This window comes from Vigna umbellata, chromosome 1 (genome assembly GCF_029865625.1).
Source record: "Vigna umbellata cultivar VRB3 chromosome 1, Vumbellata_1.0, whole genome shotgun sequence".
NCBI classification, from domain to species: domain Eukaryota; kingdom Viridiplantae; phylum Streptophyta; class Magnoliopsida; order Fabales; family Fabaceae; genus Vigna; species Vigna umbellata.
The window spans coordinates 66936306-66955175 of record NC_142165.1 but is presented as its reverse complement, the minus strand read 5'-3'; the positions used below and the strand labels follow the sequence as shown (position 1 = coordinate 66955175).

Here is an 18870-nt window from a genome sequence, read left to right as displayed (position 1 = left end):
TTTGGGCTTGGAGAAGTGGATTTCTAAGTGGTGTGTTTAGAAAAAATGTGTTGTCCAACTAGAGAAAGAAGTGGACGCTGGGTGGAAGAAAAAAAAGACCACACGGTCCATGACAATTTAATTTTGAGCAGGTTCGGAATCAACTTTGCACATTGGGTCCAGCAAGGTGTCCAGCAACAAGCGGTGCACACAGTAGCTGAGGGGTGCACGTGAAAGAGGATTCGCTCTTGAATGGACAGCAAGCAGTACACGCGTCCAGGGGGCTTCATTCACGTCCAACACGGAGCTTCACGGAAGTTGGTCCACACGTCCAAGAGAATTGGAGAAGGGCTTCACGCGGACCTTCATTTTCCACCAGCTTCACCACGCGGTCCAGCAGCTTGAGGAAAGGAGTGACATCCAGCTATCTTCACGCACCCACCATCTGCACACGTATTCGGCCCACACCGAGAGAAGCACGGTCCAAGAGAGGGCAGCGTATCCAGCAGGCTGCACGTCCAACAAAGCAACACAGCTCACACCTTCTTCCACGATCCAACAAACCTCGCGTCCAACGGGTGCACACAAGAGCTTCCTGCTGGCTTTGAAGAAAGAAGCAGTCACACACGCGCCCAGGAAGTGCAACAGCGTCTAGGAGGTGTGTGCTTGGAGAGATTCGGCCCACTTGGAAGCACAACACGGCAACACTTCACACACACATAGCCTCCACGGTCCAGCAAGCAGAAAGGGTGTGACGGACAACCCAACTGATTCATGTGGCACAGCAGCAACTTGGAGGGCTTCGCACGTCTAGGAGAGAAGCAGTCCAGCAGGGGGTGACGAACAGCAGAGCAAGGGAGAAAAGTGGGGGCTGGTTCTTTAGGCAGCAGCAACACACGTTCATGCAAGCTTGGTCCAATAGCAAATGGGCACGTCTAGAACCGAAGGGAATTGAGGATTTACGGAAGAGCCCACGTAACAGGGGGTGTCCAAAGTAGAAGCAGCACACGCTGCTGTGTAACGCCAAGTCTCCACGGGACACTCATCTTTCATTTTTAAGCTCCAGCCGCAACCTAGGATGGACATCATCTTTCACTTAGAAAAAGTACGCGGACATTGAAGCATGGAGGGCTATGATTGAAGAAAAGAAATGGTGATTAAAGCTTTTAGAAAAGAAGAGTAGGCGCTGATTCCATTAGGTGCTGTGCGGAGATTGAGAAGGAAGTGGTGATATGGTGATGGATTTCTTTTCTTTACTGGAATGAATAACAGGGATGTTACGGTTGTTGGAATGATTGTAGTTTTTGGTTCTTTTGTTTTTATGAAATGAGAAGTATATTAGGTGGAGTCTAGGAGGATGGGACGTGCCAAGGGATTTGGCAGCTGGATGGGTAAAAATTATTTGCTCTATCACCTTGAGAATGAAGAGGTGATGGGATGTGAGTTGGTGTGAAGGTCACGGCTAAGAAGGAATTCTTGAAGCATCTTTTATTCCATTTTCTGTTGAAGTGATGGCCTAGGTAGAAGTAGGTGTACGGTGTTAGTATTTGGTTTTCTTTTCTTTGATGAAGAGCATGAGGCACACACGGTTATGTCCAGGGAGAAAAAGAAAGCTCCAAAGGGTTTCATTTTACTAGCTTTAAGCTTGTATCTAAAAGTATTTTTTTTTTGTTCGGTTATTATTGATATTGGTATACATTCAGGTTAAGTAGCTTACTAATATATATTATTCCTGTTTAAGCATTTCTTTTTAGTGTTGTTTCCGTGATGAATGTGTGGGATGGATAACTACAATGAGCATTAATCTTTTTAATTTAAGTGTTGTATTTTAACAGCTTTAATTGTGTTTGGATATTTATCTTTTGCATTGTTCAGTTTACTTTTTCAGTTCACTATGTTGTCTATTATGTTCGGTTTATTGTTTCCGTTCATTATGATGTTTATTCTGTTTGGCTTTTCTATTTTCCTGCATTTCCAATTTCCTCAATTGCTTTAGAGACTGTTTGGTTTCAATGTAGGACCGTTCGGTCTTCATGCTTTGTTAATTTATTTCAATGTTTTCAATTAAGTTCGGTTGCATTTAATTTTCAGTTTTAATTTAGTTCATTTCCAATCACCAAAAACACTTTCACCAAACCCCTCCCCACTACGTGTTTGATCTGAGACTCGAACCACATTTGGTCCTTGAGAGACGACCTAGGAGTCACTTCCTAGTTTATACTACATTAATTTTGCAATCAATTTTTGTGTGAGGTGCGACTCTCTCAACAAAAATGGCGCCGTTGCCGGAGACCAACGGTTCGGTCTTAGGTCTTTTGTGGTGTTAGTGTGTGTTGTGTTTTGTCTTGTGTTGTGAGTGTGATGTTCTGTTTTGTGTGTTCGTTATTGTGTGTGCGTGTTGCATGTTTAAATGTGTTGTGTTTTGTTTGTTTCATAGTTTTTAGTATTTACTTTCTACATTCTATTTTTCCATGTCTACCTATTTTGATTCAGTGAATAGTGCTTATTATGCGAGTACCTCTAATTGTGATTCTCCTTCTACATCTAACTCTGATATTGCTTCTCATGCATATTCTGCTGATTTTTATGTTGAGAACTATATGGGTCATCCTCAATTTCCTGAGAGCGCTCCTCGTGAGCCTGTTCCACCTACAAAGGATGATATTCATTGCGTTCTAAGCACTGGACTGATATATTTGCTCCCTAAGTTTCATGGTTTTGCAGGAGAATGCCCACATAGACATTTGGAGGAGTTCCACATCATGTGCTCTTCAATGAAGCCTCCACATGTCCCTCTTGATCACATTTTCTTGGGGGCATTTCCGCATTCATTACAAGGAGCAGCTAAGGATTGGAAAGACTCTCTTCCTCTAGGATCCGTTACCGATTGGGGATATCTTGAGCATTAGTTTCTGAGCAAATTCTCCCCTGTGCAGTATGGTTACAACAACAATCCTGGATGGAATGACTCTAGCTTGGGATGGTATAATGCGCCACAATAACATCATTATCCAGAACCACCATTCCAAAGTACTTTTATGTCTCCACCAGTCCAGCAATACGAGAGTCAGCAATATGATGCTCCTGCCCAAATAGCTCCTCAGCCTTCTACTTCCGAGCCTACATTGAAGGAGTTATTGGAGCAGATGACCATGCAAAACCTTCAGTTCAAGCAAGAGAACATGGAGTTTCAGCAGGAAACACAAGCTGTCATTCAGAGTTTGACTGATCAGATAGGGCAGATGGCCACTCAACTCACTGAGGAACAGTCTCAAGGTTCATAGAGACCATTTCAGACTGTTCAGATTCCAGATGATGTTAGTGTCATTGATATAGGAGATGGGAACCAGAGTCTTGCACTCATTGTGCCACCTACTCTCCCACCTTCAGATGTCCCTACTCTGGCGATTGAGGAGATAGATCCTGATAAAGATTTTGAGGACCGGGCAGAAATAAGCAGTAACGATGAGCCAGGTAGACCATTTTCATCTACCACCACTGTACCAATCTTCAAGGAAGTGGAGGTAAACATTCCACAATTTGATTATGCTTTTAATGATTATGTTGTTGATAGGTATGTTACTGATAATCATATTGTTGCTGAGCATGTTTTTAATTCTCCCTCTGTGCATGATGAGAATCACTTTTTGATATCACATCCCAATGTTTATTCTCCACGCACTGAACATGAATCTGAGTTTGTTATCGATATTGCTTGTAATTTTGAAATTGATTCATGTTCTGAGGATGTATCTGAGGTTCAGCCTGTTGCACTGGGATTGAGTGTCATACCCCTGCATGTAATTTCTGTAGAGCCACATTGCACTAACCATGTTGCAGGAGGTACACATAAATTTGATCAACAAACACCCATAATTGAAGACAAAGGTGCGAGCCTGAAGAACAGTTCGAAGATCAATTGGCATCTGCTGAACCCACTCATCAACAATCACTTCTTCTTAGATCCAACTATGGAAGACATTTCCCTGCTTGATCAAATATGGAGGATGAAGCAATTCTTCCTAAAAACTTCCTGGCTGGATCCAATGGTGGAAGATATCTCCCTGCAAGTCCAAAATTGGCAACTGCCACCATGACCAGGGGAGGTTTCTTTTTCCCTTCTCCCCCTTTCCTTACTTTTATTGCACTTGTCCATGATCTGTTCACTGTTCTGATTTATGATCTTATACTTATGACACATTGAGGACACTGTGTAGTTTAAGTATGGTCTATTGGGGGAGATTCTGTTTTTTCTTCGTTAGTTTTTGTTTTCTTGGTTAAATTTTTTCTTTTCCAGGTTATTTTGTTGTGTCTTGTGTACAGTTTTGCATGTTTCTCATAATTTCTGGATTTTGTTTAAGTTGTAGACTTGTCTTTCACTTCACTTGATTGATACTTATTGGTTTGAAATCCCTTGCTTTTCTTTGCTTGGGAAGATGATTATGATGTTTGAGAGGTTGATTTGATTGTGACAAATATCCTGTGTGAGAATTTGAGCCAATTGATGTTCTTTCTTGTGTGTGATATGTCTCTTGATTGCTTGCGCATATTCCTTAGCTTGACTCTTGTTGATAATTCTTGATTGATATGCATGTTTGGAAGTGATAAAGGCAGTTTTGTTTTTGAGCCTCTCTAGCCAAATAAGCTTACCTTGTTCTCATTCTTTGAAAACCCTTTTTGAGCCTATACTTTCCTCATTTCTTTGTTTTGAAGCTCATACACTAGCCCTCGGTGAAAAACCTTGATTACCTTAACCTTAGGGAATTTTGGAGCTTTAGAAGTGTTTTGGGAACAAGTGTGGTCTCCTTGGGGACTTTGATTAATTGGCTAGTTGGTTCCTCATCTTGTGTTGTTTTTGGAAATATGATCCTGTCGAGTGATAAAGAAAAAAAAAAGAGACAGGATGGAAAAAAAATGATGAGAAAAAATGAAAAACAATTTTGTGAATAATGGAGTCGAGAAGAGGATTGAATTAGAGGTCTGGGTGAGATTTGACTGTGTTTACACTTGTTCCCCAATTGCTCCTCTATTTCTTTTGGGTCGTAGCTACTTATCCATATTTATCCTCCCATGTCCTTGGCCCCATTACAACCATGAAAAGACCTTTTGATTTGAACATGCATATGTTTTAAGTGTTGATATTAGAGGCTTGCCAAGTCTGTTGTTGTTTGCTTTCTTGAGTGCATCGAGCTGATATTATTGTTTACCCTAGACACTTGAGAGAAACACTAATAGTGCATCTGTGAGTTTTTGTTACTTTTGATTCACCTCTTGAGCTGATTGATCATTTTGCCATGTCTTGAATTGCTTGGATGATTTCATGAGTATCTGCTTTTTCTAATTCATTCTGTGTTGGAATTATCTACTTCTTTTCTTTGTCCAGATTCCTTGAGGACTGTGTAATTTTGTTTGTTTCCTTGCTTGTCTTTGTTTCTTGTGTGCTGAGTTTGTGTCACTTCCCTGATGTCCTTTGAACTATTCCTTGATTTGCGTCTTGATTTTGCCCAGGAGTGCAAAAGACTAAGTGTGGTCTATTTTGATGAGTCAATATTTTTTTGATTTCACTTAGCTTATTGTACCGGATTTAATTCGGGAAGTGTGCTTAATTGTCCAGTATTTTCCCATTTTTGCTAATTGTGCTTAATTTCACCAGAAATTCTTATTTTAATTAATTTGAATTATCTTAGACTAATTATTTACATTATTAATTGTAGGGAAATTTTGAATAACCTTTTGGGACTTCAAGAGAAATGTGACATCAATTTTATTTTAAGCTAAAAAAAAGAGAGGTGTGGATTTAGTTTTTGGAGGTGCATGCGGTAATTTATGTACTTGAAGAAAGAGAGTAGCTGATTTTGTTTTGGGCTTGGAGAAGTGGATTTCTAAGTGGTCTGTTTAGAAAAAATGTGTTGTCCAACTAGAGAAAGAAGTGCACGCTGGGTGGAAGAAAAAAAAGACCACACGGTCCATGACAATTTAATTTTGAGCAGGTTGGGAATCAACTTTGCACATTGGGCTGCCACGTCCAGCTTAGGAGAAAACTAAGCTCATTTTGGAAGCACACAATGGCAGCAAGGTGTCCAGCAACAAGCGGTGCACACAGCAGTTGAGGGGTGCACGTGAAAGAGGATTCGCTCTTGAATGGACAACAAGCAGCACACGCGTCCAGGGGACTTCATTCACGTCCAACACAGCAGCAGCACATGGTGGAAATGGGTTTCTTTTTGGGCGGAAAAGAGGAAGCAGTCCAGGAGGTGGACATGTCCACGCGGGAGGCTCAATTTTCCCTTTTGGATTGAGACGGACCAGAGGTGGCATGTCTAGCAACATGGGGCTTCATTCACGCATCCAGCAAGCTCCACGGCCCAGGGGAAGCAGCAAGCAAAGAAGCAGCGCCTGCTTTCGCACAAAAGTTGGTCCACGCGTCCAAGAGAATTGGAGAAGGGCTTCACGCGGAGCTTTATTTTCCACCAGCTTCACCACGCGGTCTAGCATCTTGAGGAAAGGAGTGACATCCAGCTATCTTCACGCACCCATCATCAGCACACGTATTCGGCCCACACCGAGAGAAGCACGGTCCAGGAGAGGGCAGCGTATCCAGCAGGCTGCACGTCCAACAAAGCAACACGGCCCACACCTTCTTCCACGATCTAGAAAACCTCGCGTCCAAGGGGTGCACACGGGAGCTTCCTGCTGGCTTTGAAGAAAGAAGCAGCCACACACGCGACCAGGTGCTTGGAGAGATTCGGCCCACTTGGAAGCACAACACGGCAACACTTCACACACACATAGCCTCCACGGTCCAACAAGCAGAAAGGGTGTGACGGACAGCCAATTGATTCACGTGGCACAACAGCAACTTGGAGGGCTTCGCACGTCCGGGAGAGAAGCGGTCCAGCAGGGGGTGACGAATAGCAGAGCAAGGGAGAAAAGTGGGGGTTGGTTCTTTAGGCAGCAACAACACGCGTTCATGCAAGCTTGGTCCAATAGCAAATGGGCACGTCCAGCAATGAAGGTAATTGAGGATTTACGGAAGAGCCCACGTAACAGGGGGTGTCCAAAGCAGAAGCAGCACACGCTGCTGTGTAACGCCAAGTCTCCACGGGACACTCATCTTTCATTTTTAAGCTCCAGCCGCAACCTAGGATGGACATCATCTTTCACTTAGAAAAAGTACGCGGACATTGAAGCATGGAGGGCTATGGTTGAAGAAAAGAAATGGTGATTGAAGCTTTTAGAAAAGAAGAGTAGGTGCTGATTCCATTAGGTGCTGCACGGAGATTGAGAAGGAAGTGGTGATATGGTGATGGATTTCTTTTCTTTACTGGAATGAATAACAGGGATGTTACGGTTGTTGGAATGATTGTAGTTTTTGGTTCTTTTGTTTTTATGAAATGAGAAGTATATTAGGTGGGAGTCTAGGAGGATGGGACGTGCCAAGGGATTTGGCAGCTGGATGGGTTAAAATTATTTGCTTTATCTCCTTGAGAATGAAGAGGTGATGGGATGTGAGTTGGTGTGCAGGTCACGGCTAAGAAGGAATTCTTGAAGCATCTTTTATTCCATTTTCTTTTGAAGTGATGGCCTAGGTAGAAGTAGGTGTACGGTGTTAGTATTTGTTTTTCTTTTCTTTGATGAAGAGCATGAGGCACACACGGTTATGTCCAGGGAGAAAAGGAACGCTCCAAAGGGTTTCATTTTACTAGCTTTAAGCTTGTATCTAAAAGTATTTTTTTTTGTGTGTTTGGTTATTATTGATATTGGTATACATTCAGGTTAAGTAGCTTACTAATCTATATTATTCCTGTTTAAGCATTTCTTTTTAGTGTTGTTTCCGTGATGAATGTGTGGGATAGATAACTACAATGAGCATTAATCTTTTTAATTTAAGTGTTGTATTTTAACAGCTTTAATTGTGTTTGGATATTTATCTTTTGCATTGTTCAGTTTACTTTTTCAGTTCACTATGTTGTCTATTATGTTCGGTTTATTGTTTCCGTTCATTATGATGTTTATTCTGTTTGGCTTTTATATTTTCCTGCATTTCCAATTTCCTCAATTGCTTTAGAGAATGTTTGGTTTCAATGTAGGACCGTTCGATCTTCATGCTTTGTTCATTTATTTCAATGTTTTCAATTAAGTTCGGTTGCATTTAATTTTCAGTTTTAATTTAGTTCATTTCCAATCACCAAAAACACTTTCACCAACCCCCCCTCACTACGTGTTTGATCTGAGACTCGAACCACATTTGGTCCTTGAGAGACGACCTAGGAGTCACTTCCTAGTTTATACTGCATTAATTTTGCAATCAATTTTTGTGTGAGGTGCGACCCTCTCAACAGAACTAAACCTCATTTGTTGTTGGGAAAGATGTAACCTCTTAAACTCTCATGTATTGAATTGATTCTTGATTATATATGCTTTACTTCATTAATTGTTAGGGTAATTTTTCTTTGCGTAATGCTTTCTTCATTTAACTCATTCTTTAGCATGATGTATGATTTGCATGAGTACTGGAAGGTATCTTACAATTCATGATCCGGAGAATTATTCCTAGAAGCAATATTGCTCAGGAATGGGGGTATGAGTTCTGGTTGTCTTAAGTTTTTGTTCTTTAGAATTAATTATTAGGAATACTATGAATCGTATGAACTAATAGTTAAGGATAAACTTTCTTCACCGAGGAATCAGGTTTTACGTATTTTAGATAGTGACATTAACATTAATGAAGAAGTAGAATTCATATATGCATGAGAGTAAACTAGGTGAAATCTAACCCCAACAACATATTCATTCCATAATATCAAACCCGTTCATCTTTGCACTTTTGTTCAATTGATGAAATTGCATGCATATCTATTTTTCAGTATTTGCATTCTAAACCTAAAAGAGTTTGTTTTCAAGTCTTATTTAATCAAGAAATCACATAACTGTTTAGGTCGTGAGTCCTTTGGGATACGATTCTTGATCTTATCATTTTATATTACTTGATACGATTCAGTACACTTGTCAAAGTCTTAACAAGAAACCTAACACACTTACCAAACCTCCACTGAACCTTTCATCAAACACTTGGCGTGCACCATAAACATCACTATTTCTCCATTTCGCTGCTTGATTATGTTATGCGTTGCTGCTCTAACATGAAGTGTGGAGTTGCTTCCATCATCTAGCTTCTGGAAGAAGAAAAATGAATCAAACTAACAAAGTAGAACCCAAAGCAATATCGGTACCTAAAACTATAATCATCTCTCTTGCAGATTTTCTTGATGATCACAAAAAAATCCAGTCATGGTACCTGGATAGTGAATGCTCGCGACACATGACGAGTCAAAAGTCTATGTTTCAAGACCTCAAGAGCAAGAACGGAGGAATAGTCACATTCAATGTAAATCAGCATGCCAAAATAATAGGCATTAAAAAGATAAGTATAAACATTTTCCCTTCTATTAATAATGTCTTATTGGTAGATGGCCTAAAACATAATCTGTTAAGCATAAGTCAATTGTGTGGCAATGGGTACAATGTTAGTTTTGAAAAAGGTCAATCTAAAGTCCTAAATAATTAGTGTGTACTAGTATTTACTGCAAATAGACAAGGTAACTTGTACAAGATAGATCTAGATGAACTACATTCTCAAAGCGTCTTATGCTTGATGTCAATAAAAGACAATGCAAAATGTGGACATGCAAGTATGAGATTAATCTCTAATTGTAACGTCGTGACCTCATAAGAGAATTACCCAAAGTGTCATGCAAAGATACCATCTTTTGTAACGCTTGCATGAGAGATATACATGTCAAAGAGTCTTTTAGAAGTAAAAATATTGTTTCAACAGAAAGACCTCTTAAGTGGTTGCATATAGATGTATTTGAACCTATAAGGACAACTTCTATGAGTGGTAAACATTATACACTAGTAATAGTACATGACTTCTCTAAGTGGACATGGGTTCTACTTTTAGTTCATAAGGATGAAGCATTTAAGGCCTTTTATAAACTCTGTAAACGAATTGAAAATAAAAAGATTGTAAAATCATTTTTGAACGGTGAATTCAAAAATGAATTATTTAAAAATTTTGTGGAAAATATGACATTAAACATAACTTTTCAACTCTAAGGACACCACATTAAAGTGGAGTCATTGAGAGAAAGAACATAGCATTGCAATAAATGGCCAGATCCATGTTAAAGGATTTTAACTCTCCTAAACACTTTTGCACTAAAGCAATCAATACAACCTGTTATCTTCAAAGTAGAGTTTACATCATACTTATGTTGTGCAAAACCTCATATGAGTTGTGGAAACAAAAATCCCAACATTTCTTATTTCCATCCCTTCGGATGTCAATGTTCCACACTAAATACAAAAGAAAATTTTGGAATCTTTTTACTCCAAAAGTGATGAAGGAATTATGCTTGGGTATTCTGAAACATCTAAGACGTTCAGAGTTTACAACTCTAGATCGTCTAAAGTAGAAGAAGTCATCCATGTAAAATTCAATGACCTTGAGCCTGAATATAAAACATCAGATATCTACTCCAACAAATGGAGATCAAATAAGAATTAAAGGCAATTGCAAAGTTTGAAGCAAGATGGAGGTTCAACCACTAGACAAGTTGCACAATCAAATTACCATGGACAACAACCTCAACCACAAGACAAGGTGTCCAAAATTGATGATGCATTAACACAATTCACTCAAGTATCTACATCTAGTCAAAAGAACACAAAAGCATCACTTGGGAACCTATAAGTGCAGATTGGACAGATTGCATAATAGTTAGTAGATCAACAAGAATCTAAACTCTCGGTCAACACAAGAATTAATCCAAAAGAGCAATGCAAGAAACTAGTGAAGGAACTACAATAGGGAAAGGAATTAATAGGGAAGGGAATTAGTGTGATTTAAGAAAAGAATATAGGGTTGAGGAAAAGGAAACAAAAAATTGAGATAAAAACAAAATGAGTATGAGCTTGAGATAAAAATACTGAGAGAAGAAAAAGAGATTGAGAGTGAACATGAGTCTAAAAAATTGAGAGAAGAAAAACAAAGTGTAGAAGAGCATGAAAAGAGTGTATCTAGTCGAGAAGTAGAAAAATAGAGTGATAAACAGAGAGAAGGTGAGAAGAAAAGGAAGAATAATGAATAGAAAAAGAAAAAAGCTATTTTAAGATGATAACTGATGACAATTGATGAAAACTCCGAAGTGCCATTGATTCTTGGCAATTGTTCAGTAAAACTGCCAAAGTCATAATTAATATGAATAATGAGAAACTAAAGGTGTAAGTGTAGGATAAAAAACTGAAATTTAACGTATTTGAAGCTCTAAAATATCCAACTAAAAGCAAGGTTTTTTATAGAATAGATCTTTTGGATAGAATCTACATGGATTCAAGAAGCACATTTTCTTCGACTGATCCTCTACAAAATGCCTTAATGATTAACGAACTAGGAGGAGATCTTGAGATCTTGATGAAAAAGAGAAAATCAGAAAAATAATTATAGATTTTGACAGCTCAAGAGAATTGAATAAGAAGGCGAAAAATAATTATAGATTTTGACATATAGATTTTTTTTTAAGTATTTCTAACTGGTAAAAAAATGAGTTTAAATTTATTTTGAGTTAAAAAATGTATTTTTGAAAAACTAATAGAAAATAAATTTAACATGTATAAAACTATTTATGTTTAAGAAGCAAAGTTCTATTTATTTTTTCTGTCTAAAAGTATTTATATGGATTCCTTTTTTGAGGGAAAAACATCTGAAAAAATAAAATAAAATAGCTAGTGAATAGGCCATTAAATATCCGGTAATTTGACCAACTAACTTAAAAAAAACCGATTTTGGTGTTGCTGGCCTTTGGACACTAATTTAGAAATCAATAAATGAATAAAAAGTAGTTGAAAAGTTATATGACACGGCAGTGAAAATTTTAGGAAGTATATTTAAATAAAGAAAAGTCCTACTGTTAATTTCTTTACTATAATGTCCCAGTATTTGCATTTATATTAAAACGAATGTGCGTGATGATGTGTTTATTTTTTAAATTACAAAATCATTACTTCAATATCTTGAACTTTAAAGAATACCCTGACTCTCGTCATTTTAATTTTATTTTTTTAACATAATTTAAACTGTGTCAGGTAATATTTTCTTTGCAAAGTGTTCACCACGATACATAGACCACAAAAATGTCATCTAACATTACGTTAAGAATCCAAATTTTTTATATTGATAATTTATGTTTTGCTAAACAAGAATCATGTTGACAAATCAAGCATTGAAACTTTAATAAATGAAATGTTCATTTAAACCACATCAACAAAAGATAACTTTGTTTACAAGTGTGAGAAGAAATTTTACATTGAATAAAAAGAATAGATTAATTAAACCATGTAAGCGTTGTCATCTCATGAAAGCAACAAGTAGGGAATCAGACGTATAGCTATACATCAAGGTCCACAAAATGTATTTTTTCATGAGTTATTTCAAAATACAGCTGTCCTATCGAAACTATTTTAGGCAAATAAATAGAAGGTTTAATAGCCAATTTAGTCCCCACTTTGGTTGAAAAATCTCAATTTAGTCCCTCGTTATAAAAGTGTTTTACATTAGTCCTAACTTTTAAAATAGTGGGTCAGATTGGTCCCTTTCGTTAAATATAAGTTAACGAAATTAATGGATGATGATGTGACACAGCTTAAAGCTGATGTGTTAGATTGGTCTCTCGTTAGCTTTAAGTTGTGTCACATCATCATCCATTAATTTTGTTAACTTATATTTAACAGAAAGGACCAATCTGACCCACTATTTTAAAAGTTAGGACTAATTCAAAACACTTTTATAACGAGGAACTAAATTGAGATTTTTCAACCAAAGTGAGGACTAAATTGGCTATTAAACCTAAATAGAATTGACATTTGAATATCCAAAATTAATAATTGAATCCTTCCATGAATAGATTTATATTGGGAGAAATAAAGTAAAATTCTGAATAATTAATGTGGTCCCGTAGCTCAGTTGGTTAGAGCGTTGGTCTTATGAGCCGAAGGTCGCGAGTTCGAACCTCGCCGGGACCAAGTCTTTAACTTTCAATTTTTTGAAAGTTGCACCAACCATAAATCTATGGTTCATATTTTTTATACCAAGTCAAACGTCACAATCAATATGTGTTATCCCAAAAGATGAAAAGAATTAGTTTTGCAAATTCATGTTCATCAATAGAAAAAAGTGCCAAAAAAGCAACACAGTCAACGTCAAGATTCTGTTTTCACGGTTTGTTCTGCTGTCGTTATAACTGTAGCTGTAGCCTCCGTTGTTGAATTTCTCCAAAATGCTACCGTGTCATGTAATATTACGTTATTCTATCTGTCAGACTAAACTGCACGCCAATGTTCATATTTTCATTTCTTTTTCAGATGTGTGGGCCTTGTGGTGTTTATATGCGTTTGTTGAGCCTTTGATTGAGTGAGACAGAGAAAAGAGAGATTTTTCTCTTTAATATTTTTTTGTTTGTTTTCTTTCTCTTTGTGAAATCAAAGGTGGTATTGGGCCATGGCATTCCATTATCCATATTCAACACCTACCTTTTGTTCCCTTTGATATTTCCTTCCTCTTTACTTCTATCCTGATATTAGTGTTCCCCACTTCTTTTTTCCATCCAGAAAACTTGTTGCGCAAGTGAGGAAAAAGGGGTTGCCTTCGACACTTCTTCCCTTGTTCTCTGGTATGCCATCCCTCCTCAGGTGCTTTTTGTTTGTTCTTGCAGTGTTTGGTCCATTTTCTAGATTCATAAACGTGATTTTGGGTGTCCAGTTGGGCGTGTTGTGAGACCCAGATGGATTTTGACATTTTGTGGTATTTTTATTAGCTTTCGAGTTAACTATGCATATATCTTTTTTTAATTTATTAAGTAGTTTAGTACTTTAGTTGGTGATCCGTGTTTCTGGTGCTGCATATATGGAAGGAGTACATACCATTAGGTAGTTTTATTATGAATTCCAGTTGTCTGGGAGATTGTTGTTGAGATTTGTTTATTTCTACGAACGGAATGATAATAGTAACCGAAGTTTTGTTCAAAATGAGCAAATAATTTTGTTTCGCTGGCTGCAAACTATGAGGCAGTCTGATAGATGTTTGGTCTCTGATCTTCTTGTTATTGCTGATAAAATTCAGTTGTACAGTGACTATCTAGACCAGTGGTAGTAAATTTGTCTATATTCTGGTTGTGCAACCAAAGTTCTTCTTGGCATAAGCATAATAGTAGTGGTTATATGGTGATGTAGTTCCGTGATCAGGGAAGGGAAAAAGAGATCGAGGGAAAGGGAGACAGGAAGTGGGAGCAATAAATCATTGTTGAAATTAGATTGGGGAAAAAGAAACAGAATTTTAAAATAACTTCAAGCATCAATTCAAATCTAATTCCAAAACTTATTAAGCTGTCGTATGCTTGAATTGGAAAACCCAGCATGCTTTAATATTAGTAAAAAAATACCCTTCAACCCTAAAATACTAAATTCCCTACATTTTACTTGCACCATGCACCTTAAAATCCAAGTATTTATTTGAATATAGATTCTCTGCTGGTTTTTTACGTGCTGTTTCTCTGTTGTACCTTCAAAATATATTGATGATGGACACTTATTTTGATGTTTTAAAATATACTAAAAAGATTTTTAAAGTACCATAGTGTATTTTTAATATTCAGTAAAGGACAACATAAAAAAAACCCCAGTAGAGAAACTGGACTCTATTTATTTCCTATATTACAATATCCCATTATTTCTGTCTTTCTGAATCAATATGATAAATGATATCATATAATGTTTCATGGATGAAGAATTCTACACTAATAATATATATTGAGCTTTACTATAAATTACTTCCACGAGGATATAATCTTGAACGGACAAGTGTTTGAAGAAATAGGTCTAATGTTTTCAGTTAGTTATTTGGATAAATAGAAAGACAACCAATGGGGACAGATCACTGCAACTCTAACAGTCTTTGCTCTTCTGTTTATGAACAAATCTTTATGTGTAGTGTTGTGCTAATTTTTTAATATTCTCAGGGTTATGTTAGTTTGAAAGAAGCTATTTGACATCAAGAATGGGTTCAGGTGATTGGTTTAAGACGATAATTAACTCAAGAAAATCAAAAGAAGGAAGGTCAAAGAAAGTAAAGGTACAATACATTATCTGTCTTAGTTTCTTCGTTTGAATTTGTAATGGATAAATGAGTTTTAAAAATTCATCGTAAACCACTTTATTTTCATTATTTTCTAGGAAAAAATAAATCTCTTTGAATGCTTTGAAGGTAATTTATCTTGAACATGCAGTATGAGAGATTGAACTGTGAGTAAGTTATCTTTAGACCCTAGATAGTCATCGTCCTAGAATTGAAATAACCGAAATTTTGTCAATGCAAAATACTTTGTTGTTATAAATTGAAAGGCAAAGTTTAGATTTGTTCTACGTTAAGTAATTCAGAGTTTTGGACCGGAACATGCCTGTAAACTATTACAACAGCAAGAACCAACCCTTATCTCACTTTCTGGGGTGAGTCAGCTAACTTGAATCAGTTGATTCCACTCGGCTCAATATGATTAGTTTTTTTCAAACAGTACTTCTAGAAATTGAAGTTTTATCTTGAGTCTGGCAACATGTATATGAGAAGCAGCATATGTTATTGTTTATAACGACCTCTTAATTGTCCTGTTTATTTATTTTTTCTTTAGGCTGAAGCAACGTTATTTGTTAGAATATATTAGTACTTGTTTTTTTTAGGGTTGTTGTGGCCTAATATCCGCACATATATTCTCACATTTTGATATAGAGATTCATGGGAATTAATTATGTTTCAGACTAAGATTTATAAAGGGAAAAAGTCCAGCGGTTTAGCAAATGGCATTAAAAGCAAAAATCTAGAGTCAGCTGGAGTTCCAATTGAAACTATTGCTGCAACAAGGATTCAAACAGCATTCCGAGCTTATAAGGTATGCCAAAGTGAAAAACTCAAAGAGGCAAACCAAGTCAAAGCTATCTAGGTTGATTTAAGCACATCCATAACCGGCACATTATGTGTGTGTCTGTCTGTCATGCATACCATTTATTATGACATCACTTATCGCTGACAGATGTGTGAATCATGTATACATTACTATGTGCAAAGCTTCTGTTAATGTCTTCGGATTCTGTTTTGAGATGCTGACTTTTGAAATTACCAGGCTAGAAAACATTTACGTCGCTTGAGAGGATTCACAAAACTGAGAACCCTGACTCAAGGTTTCTCTGTTCAAAACCAAGCTAGTACAACTATAACTCATCTTCATTCATGGACCAAGATACAGGCTGAGATTAGAGCTCGTCGAATATGTATGGTGACAGAAGACAGGCTCAGACGGAAGAAACTACATTCTCAACTAAAACTAGAGGCCAAGATTCATGACCTTGAGGTAACCTTCCCTACTTCATGGTATGCTGGCTTGTACAGCTAATAAATTTTCAGTCATCATATAATGGATTTGCTTTCTTCTCGAACTGGTTCCAGTTTGTTGATCAGTCTCTCCACTACTATGATTATATATCAATAGCCAAATGTATATGTATGGTTTCATTGGCTTCTCTGTTTGAAATATGTATATAATGTGGTATTATTTTACAGATCTCTTTACGGTTTTCTATGTGATTAGTAAATGGCCAATGCATTAAGTGATTGAAACGGTGTCGTGAGTGGAGAGTCTCCACATGAGTCAGTTTGTTCAAAATCTCTCACATGCATATAAATCTTTGGGCATAACAAACATGCCCTTACTTACCACTGTGATCACATTTTCCTCATTTCCTCTTATTGAATCTTCAATATGAAGTTGTTTATTTCATGGAAAGGCAATGGTCGAATTTTAGTTAAGAAATACAGTTTTGTTTATACAGAGGATCCTATCTTGTTATATTAGATATCATAGAATGCATTTCTATCTTTGTAGAAACTCCCTCTTCTGTTTTCTATACTACCAAGTTGAAATTCTTAACGAGATATCCTAAAACATGTGTACCTAATTGAAATCAGATTCCAGATATTAGTATTTCCTATTCAATTAAAGATGAAATGCGTGAAATCTCTTGTTGATTTTTTTTAATAGTGGTGTGCAATGCAATAATTTCATCAGATACAAGAAATGGATAGAACCCTCTTCAGTCACCCTTTTCTTGACCAACAGTTTAAACAAATAACAGGTGGAATGGAGTGGTGGTTCTGAAACCATGGAGAAAAGCCTTGCAAGGTTACACCTACGAGAAGAAGCATCAGTTAAACGGGAAAGAAGTATGGCATATGCCTTCTCTCATCAGGTAGGTTAAATCTTATTAACGAGTAATAGTCACAACACCTTGTTTCCCTTGGTTCTTCAGAAAATCATGTGCATATCTTATGAACAACACAGTGGAGGGCCAACTCTACCCAAGGCCTAGGCAATTATGAACTTGGCAAAGCTAGTTGGAGTTGGAGCTGGAAGGACCGTTGGATTGCTGTACGCCCTTGGGAAAGCCGTGCCCCTAGTGTTACCATTAGCCCCAGGAAATATCAAAATAAGCTGTCAAGCAAAGTTAAAAAGGATAAGAAACCATCAACATCAAAACATCCAGTTTCAGTTAAAACTCCTTCAGCTAATGATAAAGGGACTAAACCCTTAGGTATTCCCAAAGGAACTGCTAAAGCTAGAAGAAGATTGTCTTACCCTGCTACAGAGAAAAAAACAGTGCAGGAAGGAAAGCAATGAGTGTACTCTAGCTGATGCAAACAACATAATCATGCATACTTTATCAAGGATATATCGTTTACCATTAGCAGTGAAATTGGTTTTTAAGTGGTTACAGTTACAGTGTGTATAAAGATAAAAAGGCAATCTGTTTTCCTTTATTTATTGGATTGCTTCCAATTTGTGCATATGAATGCGAGTGAAATTCAATCTTAGGGATAGAAAATGGACCACCAAACCAGCATTTGTGTGATTTGTTGATTGGTTTTTGTTATCTTCAATATTGTATATTTAGTGCATTGTTGAGACGAATTATAGAAAGATTAACAGTTCTTTTTCCCCACTTCGTTTGTTGTATAAAGATTTTGAAGCTGTGATTCTCTTGCTAATTTCTTGATGCTTAATTTTATCATCATCGCATATATAACATAACATAACATGTCATTTTTCAACTGTATTACTAGTTTTGTAAGTTAATAAACTTTTTCTGATTTTTACATGTTCGTGGCCGCACCACTATTTTTCATAATTGTTTATGAAAATAAAAATGAAATGGGTTAGTCCATTAAATGAATGTAGAAGGAATTTGTTGGGAAGAGATATGTTAAGTTCATAAAAAAGTGAAAAAAAATATGCAGACATATAAGTAAGTAATATCCTCAATGCAAAAGGGGATGGACTTTAATAAAAAAAATCATTTATATAATTAATATCCCCAATGCATGTACAACTTATTTTTTTTAAAAAAAATCATTTATATAATTAATTCATTTGAACCAATATCCTCAATGCAATAGGTGATTGACTTTAATTAAAGTAAAACATGATGGTCTGACTTTAGTATTCCAAGGAGATAACAACAAAATAAAGAATTGCTTAAACAAAATTCTTCCTAAAGATTTTAGGTGAGAAAAAAAAGATTATTTCGGGTGAATTGGGACGAGGATAACCTCTTGAGTGATGCATCGATCGGTATGTGGGAGTGACCTGCATAATACATTACGATGCTCAAGTTAGTTAGAATTACCAATTAATTTACCTCTTAATGATCATTTAATACCTGTCTTAACCAATCATCAGTAGTCGTTACCGTAATGATTGCACATAATTGTTGCTTGAACCAAGCAACTGA

General features: G+C 36.8%; 1 protein-coding gene and 1 non-coding gene across 3 annotated transcripts; both read left to right on the top strand.

Moving 5' to 3' along the window:
* Positions 1 to 12988: 12988 nt before the first annotated feature.
* TRNAI-UAU (transfer RNA isoleucine (anticodon UAU)) lies at positions 12989 to 13062 on the top strand. The gene has a single exon. It is a non-coding gene; the product is annotated as a tRNA-Ile (tRNA).
* Positions 13063 to 13531: 469 nt separating this feature from the next.
* On the top strand, positions 13532 to 18081 carry LOC124830574 (protein IQ-DOMAIN 9-like). 2 transcript variants are annotated; one of them, XM_047304333.2, is made up of 6 exons: positions 13532 to 13709; positions 15054 to 15166; positions 15846 to 15977; positions 16209 to 16436; positions 17218 to 17331; positions 17424 to 18081. In XM_047304333.2, exons 2-6 carry the CDS (start codon positions 15092 to 15094, stop codon positions 17757 to 17759), a joined length of 885 nt encoding a protein of 294 aa, XP_047160289.1. In that variant the 5' UTR covers positions 13532 to 13709; positions 15054 to 15091; the 3' UTR covers positions 17760 to 18081. The 2 variants fall into 2 exon arrangements, with proteins under 2 accessions (XP_047160289.1, XP_047160290.1); XM_047304334.2 differs by having other exon boundaries at positions 13532 to 13728.
* The last annotated feature ends 789 nt before the right edge of the window (positions 18082 to 18870 follow it).

Bases quoted from the DNA above. Each gene is read 5' to 3' on its own strand.
- LOC124830574 (XM_047304333.2), top strand. From the start codon at position 15,092: ATGGGTTCAGGTGATTGGTTTAAGACGATAATTAACTCAAGAAAATCA. The intron at 15,167-15,845 runs GTACAATACATT...ATTATGTTTCAG, and splicing joins GAAGGTCAAAGAAAGTAAAG to ACTAAGATTTATAAAGGGAA. The intron at 17,332-17,423 runs GTAGGTTAAATC...TGAACAACACAG, and splicing joins CATATGCCTTCTCTCATCAG to TGGAGGGCCAACTCTACCCA.